Below are 17,954 nucleotides of genomic sequence, written 5' to 3'. Positions count from 1 at the left end.
CTGAGGAAGACTGTGATGAGGAAAGAGTGGATGAAAACATTTAGGGAATATATCTTGGATATCAGCAGAAGGAAAACATGCTGCTTACTGCCTCCTAAAAGGTGATTTCATTTTCTGGAGATTGTTCACAACAAAGGTGTAGGTATGTGCTCCACCACCCATCACTGAGCCATGGGGAGTAGAAGCAATTCTCCATAGAAATATGGAATTAAGGTTGGAAGAAACCTTTTAAGACCAAGTCAATCATCAATCCAGCATCACCACCACGTTCATCATTAAACCATGTCCTCAAGTTCTATATCCACACATTTTTTGAACACTTCCAGGTATGGTGGCTCCACCACTTCCCTAGCAGCTGGTTCCAGTACTTTACAACCCTTTCTGTGCTGAAATTGTCCCCAGTATCCAAACTAAACCTTCCCAGTGTAATATTACACCATTTCCTCTTGTCCTGTCAAAACCTTTCCTTTTGACCCTCCTCCAGACGGGTCTCTGTCCTTGTCAAAACGTGAATTTTCACACCCCAACAGGGATTCAGAACCCTTTGTTGCTGCATGGTTGCACAGATACTTCAAGCATCAGGCTGCTGATACCCATTTCCAACTGTTTCAAGCAGTATTTTCGTAAGAGAGAGCAGGAGAACAATCCAACAAAAGGCATTTAGAGAGGCTTTTGCAATCAGGCAATACAAAAAGTGGTGGAAAACACAGGCCAGCCTGTGTGTCTGGAAAAGAACAAAACCAAAGCAGCATCTCGTGAGGAGCTGCTCCCTCAGGAGGCACTCACCGCGATGAGGATCTGGAAGGAGCTGTGCATGACCTCGATGTAGCGGTACTCCAGGGCACAGCCGATGACAGAGATGTAGGAATGGTTATCCAGCCCCTTGATGCCAGACATTGAAGCCTCCTTCCTTACACAGCCAGGGCCATTTTCACTCCACCAGGATTGGTGCCGGGAGATGTTGAATGTCAGGAGCTCGCTGTCCTAAAGGGAAGAGTTGCCAAGAGAGCTCTGTTTACTCTGAGAGTGGCAGGCATGCTGTCAGATGGAGTTTTCTGTTAAATCAATGGAAAACTTAGTTTCTGAGATCCCCACTCCCCAAAAATGCTAGCACAGATCAAAGCACATTGGCTTGATATACCTTCCTAGAATCATGGAATGGTTTGGTTTGGAAGGGACCTTAAAAAACCTTCCACTATCCCAGGTTGCTCCAAGCCCCATCCAGCCTGGCCTTGAACACTTCCAGGCATGGAGCAGCTACAGCTTCTCTGGACAATCTGTGCCAGGGCCTCCCCAGCCTCACAGGGAAGAATTTCTTCCTATTACCTAATGTAAATATACATCCCAGGCAGGCTGCTGTGATGAGAACCACTCCTGAGGCAGCCCTGCAACAAATCTATTCCACCATCCTCTAGCAGCACAATTTGGGTGCAGGCTGCAGACCCAAGAACATTTTGCTAGTGGTTTTTTCACCCAGAAAAGAACTCTCAAGTGTTGGGTTTGGGAGATGAACCCTGTAACTCCAGAGGAAAAAGGTAAACAAGGCAGCACTAAGTGTCCTGCCAGGCTCTTCCCAGCATGGGAATCAACACAAGCACCTGGAAAATATGAACTTCATAACCCCAAAGAGAGTTTCAAAACCCAACAGATCTTCCTCTGTTCCTAGCTTTTAGCAGGTCTGACAAGATCTTGCACCAATTTTACCTGATCTCCCTCCACACTCTTCATATCTGGTGCTTCTGCATCTCCTGTCAGCCCCAGCCAAGCCAAGCCCAGGTGACCTCACAGTGCTGACTGCAGCTTCTTCCAAACGCCTCCCCTGCAATTTCTTATCAACTTTACCTCAAAAGTGTTTGTGTTTTGCTCCCTTTCCTTTCCTAGGTAAATACTTTAAACCACTTGAGGGGGTTACAGAGTGAAATGCCACACAAGGAGTGCAGGGCTTTGGTGTGCAGCCAGGTACTTATTTAAAAACTACCATACTTTCCTCACACTTGAGAAAAGCTTAGTATTTGTAGGAATACTCAGAAGAGCTTTGGGATTTTGAGCTTGCAGGACATGGCAAAGGTAAAAGACAAACTCAGGACTGGCTGAACAGCTGCAACCCTTCATGGATGAGTGCCAAGTGCTGGCTGCCCCTGAAAGCCTCTCAGGTCACTTTGATGCAGAATCAACAATTCCCTTTGACCATAAAACAAGGAAAGGGGTTGGAAGTTTTATTCTGAAGAATAGATTAAAAAATTTAAAGGCAGAGAACCTGTATCTCTACAGAGAGGGATGAATGCTGGATATCCACACGTCACCCACCCATTACTAAAGGTTTTAGCACCTATCCATAAACTATTTCACATTGCTCGTGCCAGGGTCCCACACAGTCCTGGGAGAAAAGCCATGGCTCCCAGAACAGCAGCAGTCGGAGCTTGGGGTATTCACACTTCCCAACATGGAAAACCTCACATGGCAGCTCCTTTGTGTCAGCTCCCCGTCGAGTCAAAAGGAAAAACAGATTCGGAGCAGCTTATCCAAGCCCCTGCTCCAAATTACCCTCCAGAGAGGGCCTGTCTCCACAGCCAACACAGGAGCCAAGCCAGGCAGTCCTGCAGATAGAAAACAGACACTGAAAAGCATGTCCAGGGCCAAACTCGAGTCACAGGGGCAGGAACCTGAATGCCAGCCAGAGCACCAGTGAACAGTGCCCAGCTGCCCTGCCTGCACCTTGTGTGGGGACCCTCTGTCCAGCACAGACACCCCAAAGCAGCCTGCAGAGCCCTTATTCCAATCTGCTGCAGGAAGCACGTGCTGAGAAATGGGGACAATGAGGTGAGAAGACAGCTGCCAAGCTCCTGACATAATCACCACAGCAGATGGCATGTGCTGTGCAGGAGATGGAGCATGGCACCGGGGCAGCAAAGACAACGGGGAAAAAACTCCATGAAGAGTTGGGAGATCAGCCCTCTCCTAGGCTTCACCCTTCAGTGGCCCACACATAGCTCAGGAAGTCACCAAATCACAGCTTTTCTGCAAAGCTTGGTCTTCTTCCCCCAAGTTTGTGTATTATGAGGCTGATGGATTTTCCCCAGCCAAAGCCAGGCCTCCAGGCTGGGCTCTCCTCTCTCCCACAAGGCACTCGCTGCTTTGGTTGGGAAAAGAAGAAAACATCTTTCTCAAAAAACAAAACAAACCCCCACAAACAAACAGAAACAACCAAGAAAACTCCCAAGTGAATTCCTGTTTCTTTGCCTGGGGCTCCCCCCATTAGCACTGAACCAAAGCTGTTCCCCAGGGCACCACAGGATCTGCTCTCAACCTCAGTCCCCAGGGCTTCCCTCTCCCAGCTCACAGATGGTGCCTCCCCAAACCTTCTGCCTCACTGATGCAGACAGAGCCCTCAGTGTCCTTTCTGCTCCTTACAGAGGCATCAGTGTGTGTTTGGCAGAGGAAGAAACAGGCTGCTTTCCTTCTAGAATCTCCCTTTTGTCAGCCTTCGGAGATTTGGCTCTGGCTTAACTTTGCTGTACTTGCAGTAAAGAAGAAAAAGAAGCTGAACTTGCTTGTAAATTCAGCCTAAAAAAGCAGAACAAGTGTAGCTGGAGGTGGGCAGGTGGAGGAACAGAGGTCCTAACCAGCTCTCACTAACCAGCTATCACACTCCAGCTCTGAACAAAAGAAAAAAATAAAGAAGGGGAAAAAAATTAAAAATTTCTACATCAGTGAAGAGCAGATTGGCAAAACTGAGCACATTTGGATTCTAAAAGCACCACAATGCCTCAGACTCGTGAGCCATCCATCTCACAGATGTAAAGTGAATACTGATTGCACATTGGGATCAGGGAATGTCTCTGTGTTCACAGCCACCTTCCTGAACCAGCCCCTGTCTGGAGCAAGGGCAGCACGAGAGGGTCTCAAGATGCAAAGCAGAGCAGTTCCTTTGCCTGTGTCCCTGGCTGGGTGCCCTCGGGGGATACCTGTGTGATGGGGCACAATAAAAAGGGCACTCAAGAAAATCCCTTTGTTGCTCAGAGCTTGCTGGGAGACCACAAAAACAACTCCAGGATGTCTCCTGTGGTTTGCCAGCTTCGTTTGTGTGAGAATGCAGTTGGAGAGAAGCGAGACCATGAACAGAACAGCACACAAAAATCGGGAGAAAAGAGACAGTTTTAAGAAGGTTTAGGGAACAGCTGTTTCCCAAAAGCTTTCTGTGATGCATTTGAAATCTAAACACACTGAAATGCTCCCAGAAGTGGAATGTGGGTTGGGAGATGTTACTCAGCCCCAGCAGTGAGCCAGCCCTGCTGCAGGGAGAGGGATCCGTGTGTGCCAGGGCTATCAGTGCCTCTTTCACCCCCAGCCTGGAGGGGAACACCAGCCAGCAGCCACCCAAGCTCCTTCTTGGAGCACTTTGAAGGCCAGCCAAAAAACATCACATCTCACTCTGAGCTGCTGCAGCACCTGGCTGCCACCCATCAGCACCAGGGTGAGAGGGAAGACAAGAGCACTGAACCTGCAGCACCCACATTTCCCTGAGCCTCTTTTCCCCAGTGTGACCCATGGGAAACTCACACCTACCTCCAACACCCACGGAGCCAGCTGTGCTCTTTTGCTAAAATAGCTTCCTGAAAGCTGCTCTGAAATTATTTTCTAAGGGACACTATCAGAGGTGGTTTTATTTCTTGTTTTAAACAGCCTTCTGAATTGCCTCCCCCAAATTTCCTTAATTATCAGGCAAAACCACACTAGGACAGCTCTGGAACAAACTGAACCTCATTTGGGAGCCACCAGAGCTTGACAGCAGAATCATTTTGAATCTTTTTAGATGGAAACATTTCTTATTAAAATAGGAAATATCATGTTCATCTTTCAGTCCTGCATCACCTTGAGACACAGAGAAACACTCCCAGTGTCTCTCAGTGGGTTTGTTGACAATGCCACAACATTTAAAAGCCAAATCTCAGGCTTCCAAGTTCTAAATTTAGAAGGAGTTGAGGGACAGTTTTACATACACATGCATTTATCCATCCTCCTGGTATTTTAACCAGGTACAAAGTCATCCCAAGATGCCACCCAGATTCTCTGAAATACAAATAACCCTGTTTGTCTCACAAGGGCTGCTTCCATTTCAAGAGGAGCTTTAGACCACCACAGCTCTGGATTCAGATCAAAGCAGTGCATAGACAAGAGAGAATATAAAGGAAGGATAAAAAAAATAATAGAAAATCACCATTCAAGAAGGATAATTCCAAAGGGAAAAGACAAAGGAATACATTGAAATACAGGACACCAGTTCCTCAAACCTCTCTGAATATTTTGCAAGTACATGATGAAGAGTCAGTCAGCATGGCAGCTGGACAGACATATGCTCATATGTCTTAACAGCAGGATTTTAATAATTAACTCAGACTGAGGGGTTGCAGGAGGGATGCGTTTCACGCTCGAGTAGACAGTGAGAAGCTTAACATATTATTGCAAACACAGCCTGCAAACTGCAGAGCAACTCCCAGCAATTCACTACCCAAATGGCCAGATGGATGTGGGGAAAAGAGGGAGATGGGACAGGAGGAACAACAGCAACCTGGAAATTGGGCTGTGAGCCCCACCACGGAGCAGTGGCACAGCACCTGGAGCTGCAAGTGTGCTCAGGAGCAGAGCAAGTCAGCAGGGCAAGGCTGCCAGAAGCTGCTCCGAGCACATCACCACCTCCTGCCAGTGCTGAGAAGCAGCTCTGCAAATCCAGGCTGCTCCAGCACTCTCCTGCTCACTGACAGAGCACTTCCAGGGAAGCTGGCATGAGCTATGTGCCTGGGCATTCCAGCAGCAAGGAAAGTGCTTCCCCAGACACTTGTGCTGATCCACCTGGGTCTGGCCACCCAAGGAAGTTCTGCTGGGCCATACTTCACACTCTTACTCCTGCTAAGAAAATATTCCAAGATAAAAACCCTGGCAGGATAGAAAGACAGAAATCAAGTCAGTTTAGCTCTTCCAAGAAGTAGGGAATAGATTCAGCGATCAGCAGAATTTTCCTTTGAATAAAAAATTCAGCACAACTAGTGATTGGTAACTGGTTAGTAATTAGTTATAATTCCCCTGAGCTGGGCTGACCAGAACAGTATCCTCAGCAATTCCAGGGCCAGGAGATATGGAATGGACATGCTGGAATAACCTGGAAGATACAGGAGCACTTCAAGAAATGTGAAAGACAGGAGGAAAGAGGGTGAGAAGTGGAGGGAAGACACAGCAGAGAACAATTCCTTGGTAAGGGAAAGCCAACAGCCAAACTGCACCTACCAGCCCTATTCTACTGATGACCTAAAGCTCATAACTGAGAGATTGTCTCAACTCCTTTGCCAGATCACTCATGGGCTGACACGGGACTGTGGGATCCCTGGATTCTGTTCATGAGATCAGCCAGGCACCCAAAGCAAGGGGGGCACAAGGACAACGTCCCTGTTCTTGTGAGCAGCAATTCCCTGCCCTCATCCTGCATCCCTTCACTGCTGTGAAGTCAGATCTAGGCAGCAGAGCACAAAGAATTGTTTGCAATGAACACACATAACTGTTTCCTCATCTTTTCAATTCACTGTGGTTTTCTCAAATCTGTTACACTGGAAACACTTGAATCCTTTCTCTGCTTTCTCACCCCACCTGAGTTATCACCTGTGTCAGCTGCACTGGGCTGTCATTACCAGGCACCAGTTACCAAACTCCATTCTCTCCAGTTCCCTGCCCTTTCTGCATTCTCTCACTGTTAATAAGCTGCTGACAGAGCCTGCCCTGGCAGGCTGCCCTTGTCAGAGCACAGCAGGATCAGTGCAGGGCTGGCAGGAATGCCACACTCCCACTCCCCCAGGCTCACCAGCAATCCCACAGGAAACAGCACCCTGAGGACCTCCAGAGCTCTCAGCCCATTAAGGGACTTGCACAACGCTGTCCAAGCACTCCCCAGTGTGCTCATGCTCAGTCTAGTAGTTAATGAGCTTGTGTTTATCAGACCAGCTCCATCAGCCTCCCTCCACCAAAGCTCTTCTTCCAATATTTGCAATTTCCCTGCCTATTGCCAGGCTCATGATGAGCTTTGACTCCTGGTCAGGGCTGGAGGGCAGCCTCCTCCCGAGGGCCCTGGGGCACACAGAGGCACCTGCAGCCCTAGAATCTGCCATCCACTCCTGGCTGACACTGCCCTGCCCTTGTCCAGCCAAGCCCAGATGTACTTCTGGGGTCTGATCCCACGACTGACATCAATAAAACACCAGCTGCCTTTGGATCAGGTTTCCAGAGATGCAGCAGGAGAGCCTGTGAAGTGTCCTACAGAAACCTCAGCTCCTGCTTCACGTGGATCTTTTGGTCTCTGGTGGAAGCGAAGATTTGTTTTGCCACTACAAAGACCCAAATTACTTCAGTGAAAGTGGAGGAGGATGGGAAGCAGCATCATTAGTTTTCCTTACAAAACAGCTTTTTAAAGTGAGAATAGCTCATTAAGAACAGAGGCAAGGCTGTCAACTACTTTACAGCCAAGCAAGCACAAATTCTCTCTTGGTTTTGCTGGTTGCCATTAAATGAACTAATTTCTCTTTGCAGCCTGAGAGGAAAGTCCACTGAGTCAGTAACAACTTACACTGCAGCCCAACTCTATAAAAAACACCCCCAGTCACAAGTGTCACCCTGGAGGCTAAAGGAAACCTCTCTGTGTGCTGGCTTGGCTAAAATGAGCCCCAGCACGGAGCAAGGTCACCAGGAGAAGCTCCTGTGTGGCACAAAAGGAGTTTGTGGTGCTGTTTTTGAACTGCAGAACAGCAACCTGATGTGTTGCAGTGCAGGTTGGGATTAGCAAACACGAGTATCCAGCTGGCTGGAAGCAAACACTGGCTCTGAGAAGCTCCCAGAGCAGTTTATCAAGCCAACATTTTCTCTGCAGAAGGGAGTATTTGAACAGTTACATAAAATTCTTTTTTTTTCAGTTGGTCACGGCCAACATCGAGATCATCTCAGGCTGAGATTTCAGACTATGAATAATCACTGTTTTGGGCAAGAACTCCCTCAAAGTTTATGGAGTTAATTGAGAGGGGAAATGAAGATGAATTGAGACATTAGAAAGTCACATTTTCTTATCTGCAAAGGATTTTGGCTGCCACTCTTGACTTGCTGTAGGCCTGATAAAACCACAGGGCAATTCCAATTATGACTGCAACTCCAGCCCATGACCTGGAATTTGGGCCAGATGTGGAGCACTCTGAAATGAACCTGCATCTCACACTCTGAGTCTGCTGTGCTACAGCAACACTCAGAATTCATTGCTTACAGCCCAGGCTTCATTTAGGGCCTGCCTCCCATTTTTATTATTTCTGACTCACCCCTCATTAGGCAGACAGCAATACTCAGCTAATCTAGTCTTCAAAGAACTTTGCATATTAACTCACAACAGCCTGGCCAGCAGCCATGAGAAACTACAACTGTACTTAAAAAGGAAGAAGGGAAGCACATCCCAAGGAGATGAGCCAGAACCCTCTGGGGAGGGATGTTCTCTGCTCAGCAGACAGAGGAGCCTCTCCCCAAAGGTACAACAGGAAATATTTTGCCACAACCACAGGCAAAGCAAGTCTTCAGCAGGACTGGGAGGCACAAAAACATCAGGAGAGGGTCAGGTGTAGAGTTCCAGCAAAGTCCTTGGCTCAGGTCAACCCAGGCAGCCCTTCCCTGGGGCAGGCTGGCAGAAAGCCACACTCAGTGCTGCACCAGGGCCCTCCCCTCCATCACACACCCTCCTGCCAAGGCGGGCTCAGATCCCAGGAGGATCCGCTGCAATCTGGGGATCTCCTAGCCCTCCTCTGCACCACTGCTGGGAGCTGGAGCTGCCCTCAAACCCCCCCTCCCCGCAGGATGGCTCTGCTGCCAGGTCTGCTCTCACCTCTGGAAAGCAAATGCACTCCAGCTGCTGTGAGGGTAGCAGGGTTTATTCCAGCCACCACCTGCACCAACCAGCCAAGAGCTCCAAAAACCAACAGTGACTCCTCAGTTTTCCCCATCCTTGCTAAGGCAGCCCCCTCGACAGGCAGGAGGGCAGGACCTGCTCCCAGCCCTCACCTCAGCCATGCCAGCCCTCCCCTCCCCACTCAGCTCCACACCCTCTGCTGCAAAGCCTGGGCACTCACCTTTGAGAGCCCTCCCACTTCTAAGTAAAAGCAGATGATGAAGATGTTCCAGGTGACCCAGACTGCAGTCCAGATGGCATACTGGGAAGGAATGGGGTTGGGGAGAGAGAAGCAATAAACATTAGGAAGTCACTGGAATTAGTGTCTATATATATATTTATATTAATGTATGTGTGCCCTAGCTGGGGGCAGTGGAATGCCCTGAGTCAGCACTGAAATCCTTTTTTTCTTCCTCTGTTTGTTTTCCATATTCAAATGCTCTCTTGCCTGAAAAGCCACACAGGGGCTGGAGGGATGGAAGAGTTTCTGTGCTGCACTTGTCCAGCCCCTCACCCTCCCTCTCAGCTGGGCAGCGTTTGGGCAGGGCTCCCTAGAACGACCTGCAACCTTCCCAGTCTGGCACACGCGGGTTCCTGGGCACAGCCAGGCACTCCCTCTGCCTAGAGCAGCGTGCAGGGCTCCTGCCTGGGCACCCAGGGGCTCTGCTCTGCCCCTCATCCCCCAGAGCAGGGCTGGGCCAGGCTGTGGCTGCCCAGGTGTCACTCACCACCACGATGTAGCGGGGTCTGTACTGGATGGTGCCGAAGAGCCCCAGGATGACGATGATGATGTGCAGGAAGTTGGCGAGGATGGGGGCCCACTGGTACCCCAGGAAGTCGAACACTTGCCTCTCCAGTGCAGCGAGCTGGAGGGAGAAGGACAAGGAGAGTTACAGTCCTGCAGCCACAGTGGTTGTGCTCAGGGCTTTCACACGCTCCCTGAGCAAAGCCCTGTGGCAGCTGAAGGTGGGACTCCATTCCCAAAGCAATTTGCTGCCCCTGAACCAGGTCAGCAGGACACAAGGCTTGTTTACACATCCCCTCTGCTCCCATCCCAGCTCCTCTGATGGCTGAGCTGCAGGGCTGTGTGGGACATTCCTCTGTGGGGCTCTGGCAGAGGGGAGCAGAGGGATGGGGACATCTTCAATGTTGAAAGTGAAATCCATTCACAAAGATGTCGGTGTAACTTTCTAGAGCTCATTTCTCAGAGCCTTCAGCATCACTCCATCATTCCTGACACCTCCTGTGTTTCTGCTCTCTGGCACACATCCATCAAAGTGAGGGAGAGGAGGAAACTCTCTCCTCCACCTTTGCCCCTCAGAAAATGCTGCCACCAGTAAGGAAATTCTGCCAACACATCAGTTTTCCAGGACAGACTGTGTTCCTCTCCAGCACTAATAACATGTTTCAAGGCTAGTGCTGTGTTCTAGATGTAAAACTCCATTACTGTTGGAGTGCTGGGGCTGATTCTCAAACCACATCTGCACAAAGATGTGTTTTTTACCTGTAGCCATCATCTGTGTATCAGACAACATCTGGTCCCCTGGCCCTGAGCCTCTGTGCAGCTGAAAAAGCACAGAGGACGTGCAATTGCTTGCTGGCTTTTGCATGCCCACAGCCTTCAAATCATCTATCTATAGGAGAAATATAGTGAGTGTAGGGGGGAAAACTGCTAATGCAGGCTTTTCTCCCTTGCCCAGCCTTGCATGGAGAGATCTTCTGGGTTTTTTTTTTGTCTTTATTAGCACAGTGCAAGCCCCTCCATGGACCTGTGTCTTCCCTGTCAGTACAAGATTTGAAAGTATGTTTAATTATCACAGTAGGCCACTGGGATTGCATTATGACATTTCATATTTATTTTTGGCTAAATAAATAATTACAATTTACTATCGACAGTCAATATTAATTTAACTCCTAATCAGGCATTAACCATGAGTAATCCTGGTCTGCTGTGTGTAATCAGCTATGTGACACCTTTTCCTGGCTGGGATCTAAGCAGCAGTGCTTCTGGGATGGCTTAAAGCATTTAAGGATGTGAGCGGCTGCAGGTTCCTCTCAAGCCCCAGGATGAGAGAAGCCACATCTGTTAAATGACCATTATTCCTCCTTCTTCCTGGCTCAGTGGGGAAATTGCCTTCACACCTCTCTTGGGCTAGGAAGGTATTTCAATTCCCAACACTACTTTGAAAGTTCAATAAAAATCTGTATTTCAAAGAAATCTGTGGTTAAGGGCAATCAGTCAGGGAGGGGGTAGACAGCTTCCCCTCTGTGCTATCCTATTCCCAAGAAGGACAGAAAGTGGGGAAGGAATGGAAGCAGTCACCAAATCTCTCTCTTCTGCCAAATAATCTTCCCTTAGAAGCAGGACCCTCTGCTCCCTCTGAAGCACCTGGAAGATGCTGTGGCCTCAGAGGGGCTGTGGGGCGAGTGCTGCTCCCCCAGCACAGCAGGTTTGCCACCCCAGCCACAGGTTAAACGCTTAATCCTTCAGCAGGGATTAACACTGGGACATTTGGGATCCTGACTGGCTGGCACAGGGCCCCTTGACTGTGCCTGCTTCATCCAATCAGGCATTTAATTGGCTTTGTGTGTTCCAGGAGGAGTGTGAGAGCCTCACCCTGCCCGGGGACACAGTGGGGTGTTCACTGAGGTCCAGCCCTGCCCAGCCTCCCCTCCTGCCTGCAGGCTCTGAAAACCAGGATGAGCACAGACCCCTCCTACCCAGCCTTCTGCCATGAGCTTTCCCACCCCAGAATCAGGGCAAGCCATGTCTGGAGTGTGTTTTCTTCTCCATTCTACTCCATGAGTATTTGTCATTAGGGGAAAGCTTGTCCTGCCACAACCTTGTTTTATTTCCTGGTTTGTTTGCACCAGGGCTGTGAAGTGACAGATAAATGACCACCCTGGAGATGGATCTGCCAATCTACACAACTTCAGATTTGGGCACAGCTTCTTTTTCCCCATAACCCTGAAAATTATCTTCACCATACTTCCTTCTCCCTCACCTCTCTTGTCTCCAGGTTCTTTCCATCCTGATTTACTTTCTTGTGCCACTTTCCCAGCATTATTAAACTGGATTTGTGTACCTGGGAACTTCAGGCAAGAGATGCTGCTCCAGAGATGGGCTGTGCCCATCTGCTGGCTCAGGGAAGGAGAGGGGATGTGGGATGTGTGAGCTCACACAAGCTGTTTCCTCATCTATAAAAAAAAAATTATGATTTTTCTGTAAAACATGTTGGTGACAAGCAAATGCTACTGCTGAAATTCCAACACTGTGTTAGTGACAGGCAGGGAGTGAGTCTGCTGCAATCCAGACATTGGAAATACAGCCTGCAGTTATCCTGGGCTTCCCCCTGTTCCCTCAGGAACTTACCATAATGAAGGAAATATTTGCTGGAAACAAATTGAGAAACACCCATTGCACTCGTTCCACTGCAGGTCTGTGTGCACAGCTTACCCACAAAATGCTGCTGAGATTTGCAGGTAAACAGAGCTGATGCTGGGGCTTGATTTGGGGTTGGGATGTGAAGAATGCCACAGTGTCCTTCAGCCCTGGTCCCTCCAGTCCTGCTCAGAGATGCAGGGCCAGGCTTTGCCCTGATCTCTGTCCCCTCTCTGGGACTGAGCCTCTCTGGGTGCCTCTTGCTGAGCAGGGAAATGCCATCTTTCTTTCTCCTGTGCTGCCAGGTTTGTGCACAGCAATATCCTCACTGTGGAGGTCCTCACCATGATTCACACTGTCCTACTGAGAAAGCCTATTATATTCCAGAGATACTGGTTCTAAAGAGAAATGTCACCAATTGTGACACAGGTTTCAACCCACTCAAAGCTGACAGTACCTTTCCATCAGGGAGGACAAATTTTTCTTCTTTATGACCGTTCTTATTAAAACAAGGATTCCTTCTGCTCCTTCTGCTTCTCTAACCCATAGTATACTTTTTCCTTTCCTTCTTTAAATTAAATGATTTATTGCAGCACTAAAATCAGAAGAGTTGTGGCAGAATTTTCTCTCCTAAAATAAACCCCATTTCTGCTGATCTGAGTGTAACTGGAGTAGCAAATAACCACGTGAAGCAATTGTTAGCCAGGCAAACAACACAAGCCAAAGCTCTCTCTTGGGCCATCATTCATTTATACAGCTGGGGAAGAGATGAAAGGCAGAGGGATGTTCTGCAGCTCAGGGAGCCCATCCCACAGCCCACACACAGGGAGCACAGAGAGCTCTGGAGATCCTCAGGGGCATCACACCATAAAACTTCTCCAGAGAGAGAAGCTGTACCTGAGCTGGAGGGATGCCCAAAGCAAAACAGCAAAAAAGTCCTAGAAAACATCTCAAAACATGGGACAGCTTCTCACTGGGGGTTCAAACCATTCCAGCTGTTTTTCCAATGGCTCTGGCAGGACAGTGTCACTGGCAGGTGTCACTGCCAGCAGGACACGGAGCTGGTGCAGCATGGCCTGGGGGTGCTTGTTTAAATTCCAGTCCCTCAAATCTTTTCTATCCCCTCAACTTTGTCTTCTGTTGCTCCTCTCCTGCTGATAAGCTGGAGAGTCCAACCTGCTCCCCTGTGCCCCCATACTGCTGAGGAGGAAGGGATGCTGCTGAACAGTCAGGCACCTGTAATTCCTTAACTCCCTTCATAGCCTACTATCAAAGCCATGTTATCAGCTAGATTTGCTCTTCTTAATTTATTAAGCTTTTAAAGCCTTTAATCTTATTTGGTTTGTAACTGTGTCTTTCACTGCATTTCTGAAATCAATTGGGACACAAAAGAAAAAAATATCAGTCTCGAGACATGTTGACTCATACAGACACAGGAAAGGTGCTCAGAAAACCCCACAACAGGTACAGTCGCACATCCTTTTGTATTTATTTCTGTAAGCAAACCTGCTTTTAACCTTAAGTGTCAAAATGAAATGTTAAATATCCAAGAGGGCAATAAAGGGAACAAATAGGAAAGGCTGATCCTACTGCTGCAAAAAAAAAAACAACAAAAAAAACCAAACAACAACAAAAAAAAAAAACCAACAACAAAACAACAAAAAAGAAAAACATTTTACCCAGAAACCCAGGTAATTTTCCACTTGACCTATAAGAAAACAACCTGAAAATTCTTTTGCTACTTCTTGTCTTTCTGTGCTGTGAGGACACACACTGCTCCAGCTCTTGGTCCTCCCTCCAGCTTCAACTAAGACTAAATTTGCCACTATTTGCCACTTAACCCCCTGTTTGTCCTTTCTCTCCAGCCTGAACCCAGCAGGAGCCTCAGCTGCAGCCCTGGGTCCCCCCTGCACTGCTGGGATGCTGCTCTGGCTCCTGGCTGATCTAACACCCTGATCCAGGGTTTGATTTCCTGCCAAGTGGCTTCACTTTTTAAGAAGATGCTCTTTCTTTGTCTGCTGTGCAAACATCATCTCAGCTTTCACTGGAAAAGGCCTTTTCTTGAGGAAAAACCTGCACTGGTTTCCTGAGGTATTTTGGCCATGGGATGTGATGGCTCAAGCTCAGGGCAAAGTCTCAGTGCTACGACTCCTATGATGGGAATTTACACCCTACTACCTGAAACAGCAGGAATGAATTAAAAAGTCTCAGATTGCATAATTTGAAAAGTATGTCTATTTAGGTTTTGAACACAAGATTCTGTGAGTAGAAAAACAATTAAACAATGTCTGCTTTTACCACAGTGGCTGCATTTCTAAATAAATATGAATGGTTGCAATAGCTCTTTAATTAAGTTTATCTGAAAAAGCAGCTCGGTGAGCCATTACTTCCCATCCCCAAGTGGAGGGGCTCGTTCTGCGAGGTGCCACGTCCTTGTCTCTCCCAAAGTCAGCCTCTCACGTGCTCACACCCGCTGCATTCATCAAATCTCATTTTTCTTCAGTAAGTGTTGTCAAGGAAACCTTCCTTGGGGCCTTGTGAGCCACAGCTCCTTTCCCAGCATCCCTCTCCCCACACAGAGGTCAAGAGACTAATTGCACGGGAGGTCTCTGTTTGTCACTTGGTCTCTCAGGCATCTTTGGTCACTCTGGCCACTGCATACAATGTGCCCCATTCTCTGCTCCTCTGCTCTGTTTTCTCCCCAGAAGCTGCTGAAACCTCTTCTGTTCACACAGACATGAAAGAGGCCTCCAACAGCAGGGCTGGTACCTTGAAGTCATTTATATTTCAGAAGAAAACTGGTCACTGTGCTGGCCCTGCCAAAGGGCCCCACGGGGCAGTAGGGGGGTCCCCATCATGGTCCCACACCAGGTCACTCCCTGCTGGCTCCTGGCCATCACATTCCAGCAAACACAACTTTTAGGCTGCCTTGTGTCGCATCCAAGGATCAGGACTTCCCCCAGCCCAGAACCATCCTGGGCAGAGCCTGGGCAGGTGTAAAACCCTCCCAGTGCTCATCACAACTTCCCTGCTGAAGCCTGGAGCGTCCTGCTGTTAACCATGCCAGTGCTGAGCCCTCACCTCTCATTGCCCCTGGCCTGGCACCTCTGAGCTCTGAGTCCTCCCCTCCCAGCATCATTCTGTGTGTGAGCAGGGATGCTCTCAGGAGTGCCACTGCTGTGACCTTGAGCCCTGAGCTTTCTGCTGCCAAAGCCTCCCAGAAACATCTGAGCTGCAAAGAGATGTCATTATTCAGTCCCACATGCCCAAATGCTGCTTAGCATTCCAGGGAAGGCACAATCCTGCCAAACATAAGGGATGAGACTGGCACCGAGCAGTGCAGAAGGCTGTTTGTGTCTGGAGCTGAGGCTCTGGCTCCAGGGGGACTGAGGTTTCCTAAGTGCATCTTAGAACCACCAGCTCTGCTCAGCTGAAGACACAGGCCATGGCCAGCAATTCACAGAATCATGGGATCCTTTAGGTTGGAAAAGCCCTCCAAGAACATTGAGTCCAACTGCTCCCTCAGGATGGCCAAGCCCACCACTAAAGTTGTCCCCAAGTGCCACATTTGAACATCTTTTAAATTCCCCCATGAATAGTGACTCTAACACTGCCCTGGGCAGCATGTTCCAGTGCTTGAAAACCCTTCTGGTGAAGAAATTGTTCCTCATATCCACTCTCAACCTTCCCTGGAACAATCTGAGGCACACATCCAAGCAAACCTCTTTAAGCCTTTTTGCTCCAAGTGTTGGATTGTGCCACGGAACTGGCAAACGTCAGGAGCTGGCAGTACTTTTTCTAGCAAGGCACCCCAGCCCATGGTCCCTGCCACATGGCACATCCTCAGGTGCTCTCTGCTGATCCACAGCCCTCTCAGCAGGGTGGTCAGCAGGACAGGGAATTAACTGAGGTTCTGAATGGTGCTCAGAATCCAGCTCCTGGGAAAAACACTGCTTCCTAGGAATGCTTCAGGAAAATGATTGCTCTGGATTGCCTCAACTTCTCCCAAATCAGGGTCAGTCATGTGTCTGATGAGGCTTGTGCTCTGTAGCCCTCCCAGCTTGGTTCCATGGATCCCATCTCCTCTGGGGGCTCCGAGCCCAGGGGTGCAGGCAGCACTGGATGTGGGAGCTGCTGCTCCCTGTGCTCCTGGGGGCACCTCAGCTCTGCACACTGCTGTGATTGCTGACTGCTGAGAGCAGCAATCAGCCTAAATTAATAAGCAGGTGCCTTTGTGATCCAGGCAGAAAAGCACTCTGACAGGAATGACAAACTTGTTTTATTTGCAACCTACGTCAACACTCCAACCTAAGTTGCCCAAACATACTTAAATTGAATTAAATTAATCTGTTGTGCCCCCCTCAATGTTCTTCTCCCTCAGTTTAATGGCTCAGCTTTGAGTCTCCAGCTTTGGGACAGAGAGAGGAGGCACTGGGGTGAAGGGGATGTCACTGCATTTGCAAATGACATAAAAAACAGTGAGTTTCTTCAACAAGTAACTTATATTTTTATCACCCATGCTCAGGCTCCACTCTCCTGGCTTTCCCTCATCTGTTGAAGAACTTGCTGAGCTCTCTTAGCCCACCTCATGCTGCTGATCCTGGGCAAACATCCCAGCTGCTCCCTGAACAGCATCCTGGTGTGGCTGACAGCTTCAGCTCTGGGGGAAACTTCTCCTGCCAGGAGCACAAATCTCCCCATTGCATGAAATAATATATATTAAATGTGTGCCATTAACTCAGCAGCCATTTCCCTCTGGAGCTCTGCTACCAGTTGTGAACCCATCTAAACACTCCAAAGGTTGTGAGGTAGAGCAGTGCTAGAGATCAGCAGGAATTTAATTTTCTAATACGGAGATTTATTCCCTACCAACAGGGCTTTATATTGTGTGATCCCTGGCTCTGCTCAGCCATGAAGTCTATCTGAAGTTTGGGCTTGTTCCCATGAAAGGGATGCAGGGAAAAAAGGGAAAACACTTGAAAATTAGCCAAGGGGTTGTTGTGTTTAGGGAATACAACCTATATCCTTTTGACCTGCTATCCTAGCCAGCATCTGCTTAGCTAACAGAGAAGGGAAACCATTGACAGGGCTAGCACAGAACTGATGCAGCTCTCTGGAGTCTCCTGGGTGTGGGAGCAGCAGAATGCAAAGAGCTCAGAGACCCCTCGAACTCTCAAGTGTACTAGAAAGACTTTAAATTATTCAGAGATCTGACCAAAACTCTCAGTGTGTATAAAGCCCATGAGACACCAGCTGGACTCACCCAGTTTAGGAAAAAAATCTGTCGCTCTTTGCTATTTTATAGGCACTTACTGCAAACTGCAATTTTATTTCACTGCTGTTTACCCCAAAGCAGAATTGTGGCTGTAAATACACCACTGGCAGTTTTCCCAGGGTAGCAGTAACTCTTGTTTCAGGCTCTAAAACCGGGCTTAGTTTTCCCTCTGTCCTGTCCACACAAGACTAAAGATTCACTGTGGCCAGGTGACACTGAGCCTACCCCCTGCTTTTGTCTTTGTGAACAGAAATATCCACTGGTGTGCCCTGCCAGGCTAATTCACGGGTGGCACCTGCAGCACCTCCTTTTCAGGAAGGGTCAGCTGTGTGGCT

At 48.6% G+C, this 17,954-nt stretch overlaps 1 protein-coding gene across 3 annotated transcripts in view; it reads right to left on the bottom strand.

Moving 5' to 3' along the window:
* Positions 1-17,954, bottom strand: part of NKAIN4 (sodium/potassium transporting ATPase interacting 4) — a 51,085-nt gene that overhangs the window by 17,292 nt on the left and 15,839 nt on the right. For all 3 annotated transcript variants that reach the window (XR_002465169.4, XM_021527252.4, XM_021527254.4), the window contains exons 2-4: positions 9,691-9,828; positions 9,144-9,224; positions 787-984 (exon numbers count right to left, since the gene is read on the bottom strand). Coding sequence is in view for 2 of the 3 variants with exons in the window: in XM_021527252.4 (XP_021382927.1) it covers positions 787-984; positions 9,144-9,224; positions 9,691-9,828 (417 nt within the window). In the remaining variant the exon portion in view is untranslated. The remainder of the gene's footprint in view (positions 1-786; positions 985-9,143; positions 9,225-9,690; positions 9,829-17,954) is intronic.

This window comes from Lonchura striata, chromosome 20, assembly GCF_050655825.1.
Source record: "Lonchura striata isolate lonStrDom1 chromosome 20, ASM5065582v1, whole genome shotgun sequence".
Taxonomy (NCBI): domain Eukaryota; kingdom Metazoa; phylum Chordata; class Aves; order Passeriformes; family Estrildidae; genus Lonchura; species Lonchura striata.
Note: the sequence above shows the minus strand (reverse complement) of the source record. Positions and strands in the feature narration are given on the sequence as shown.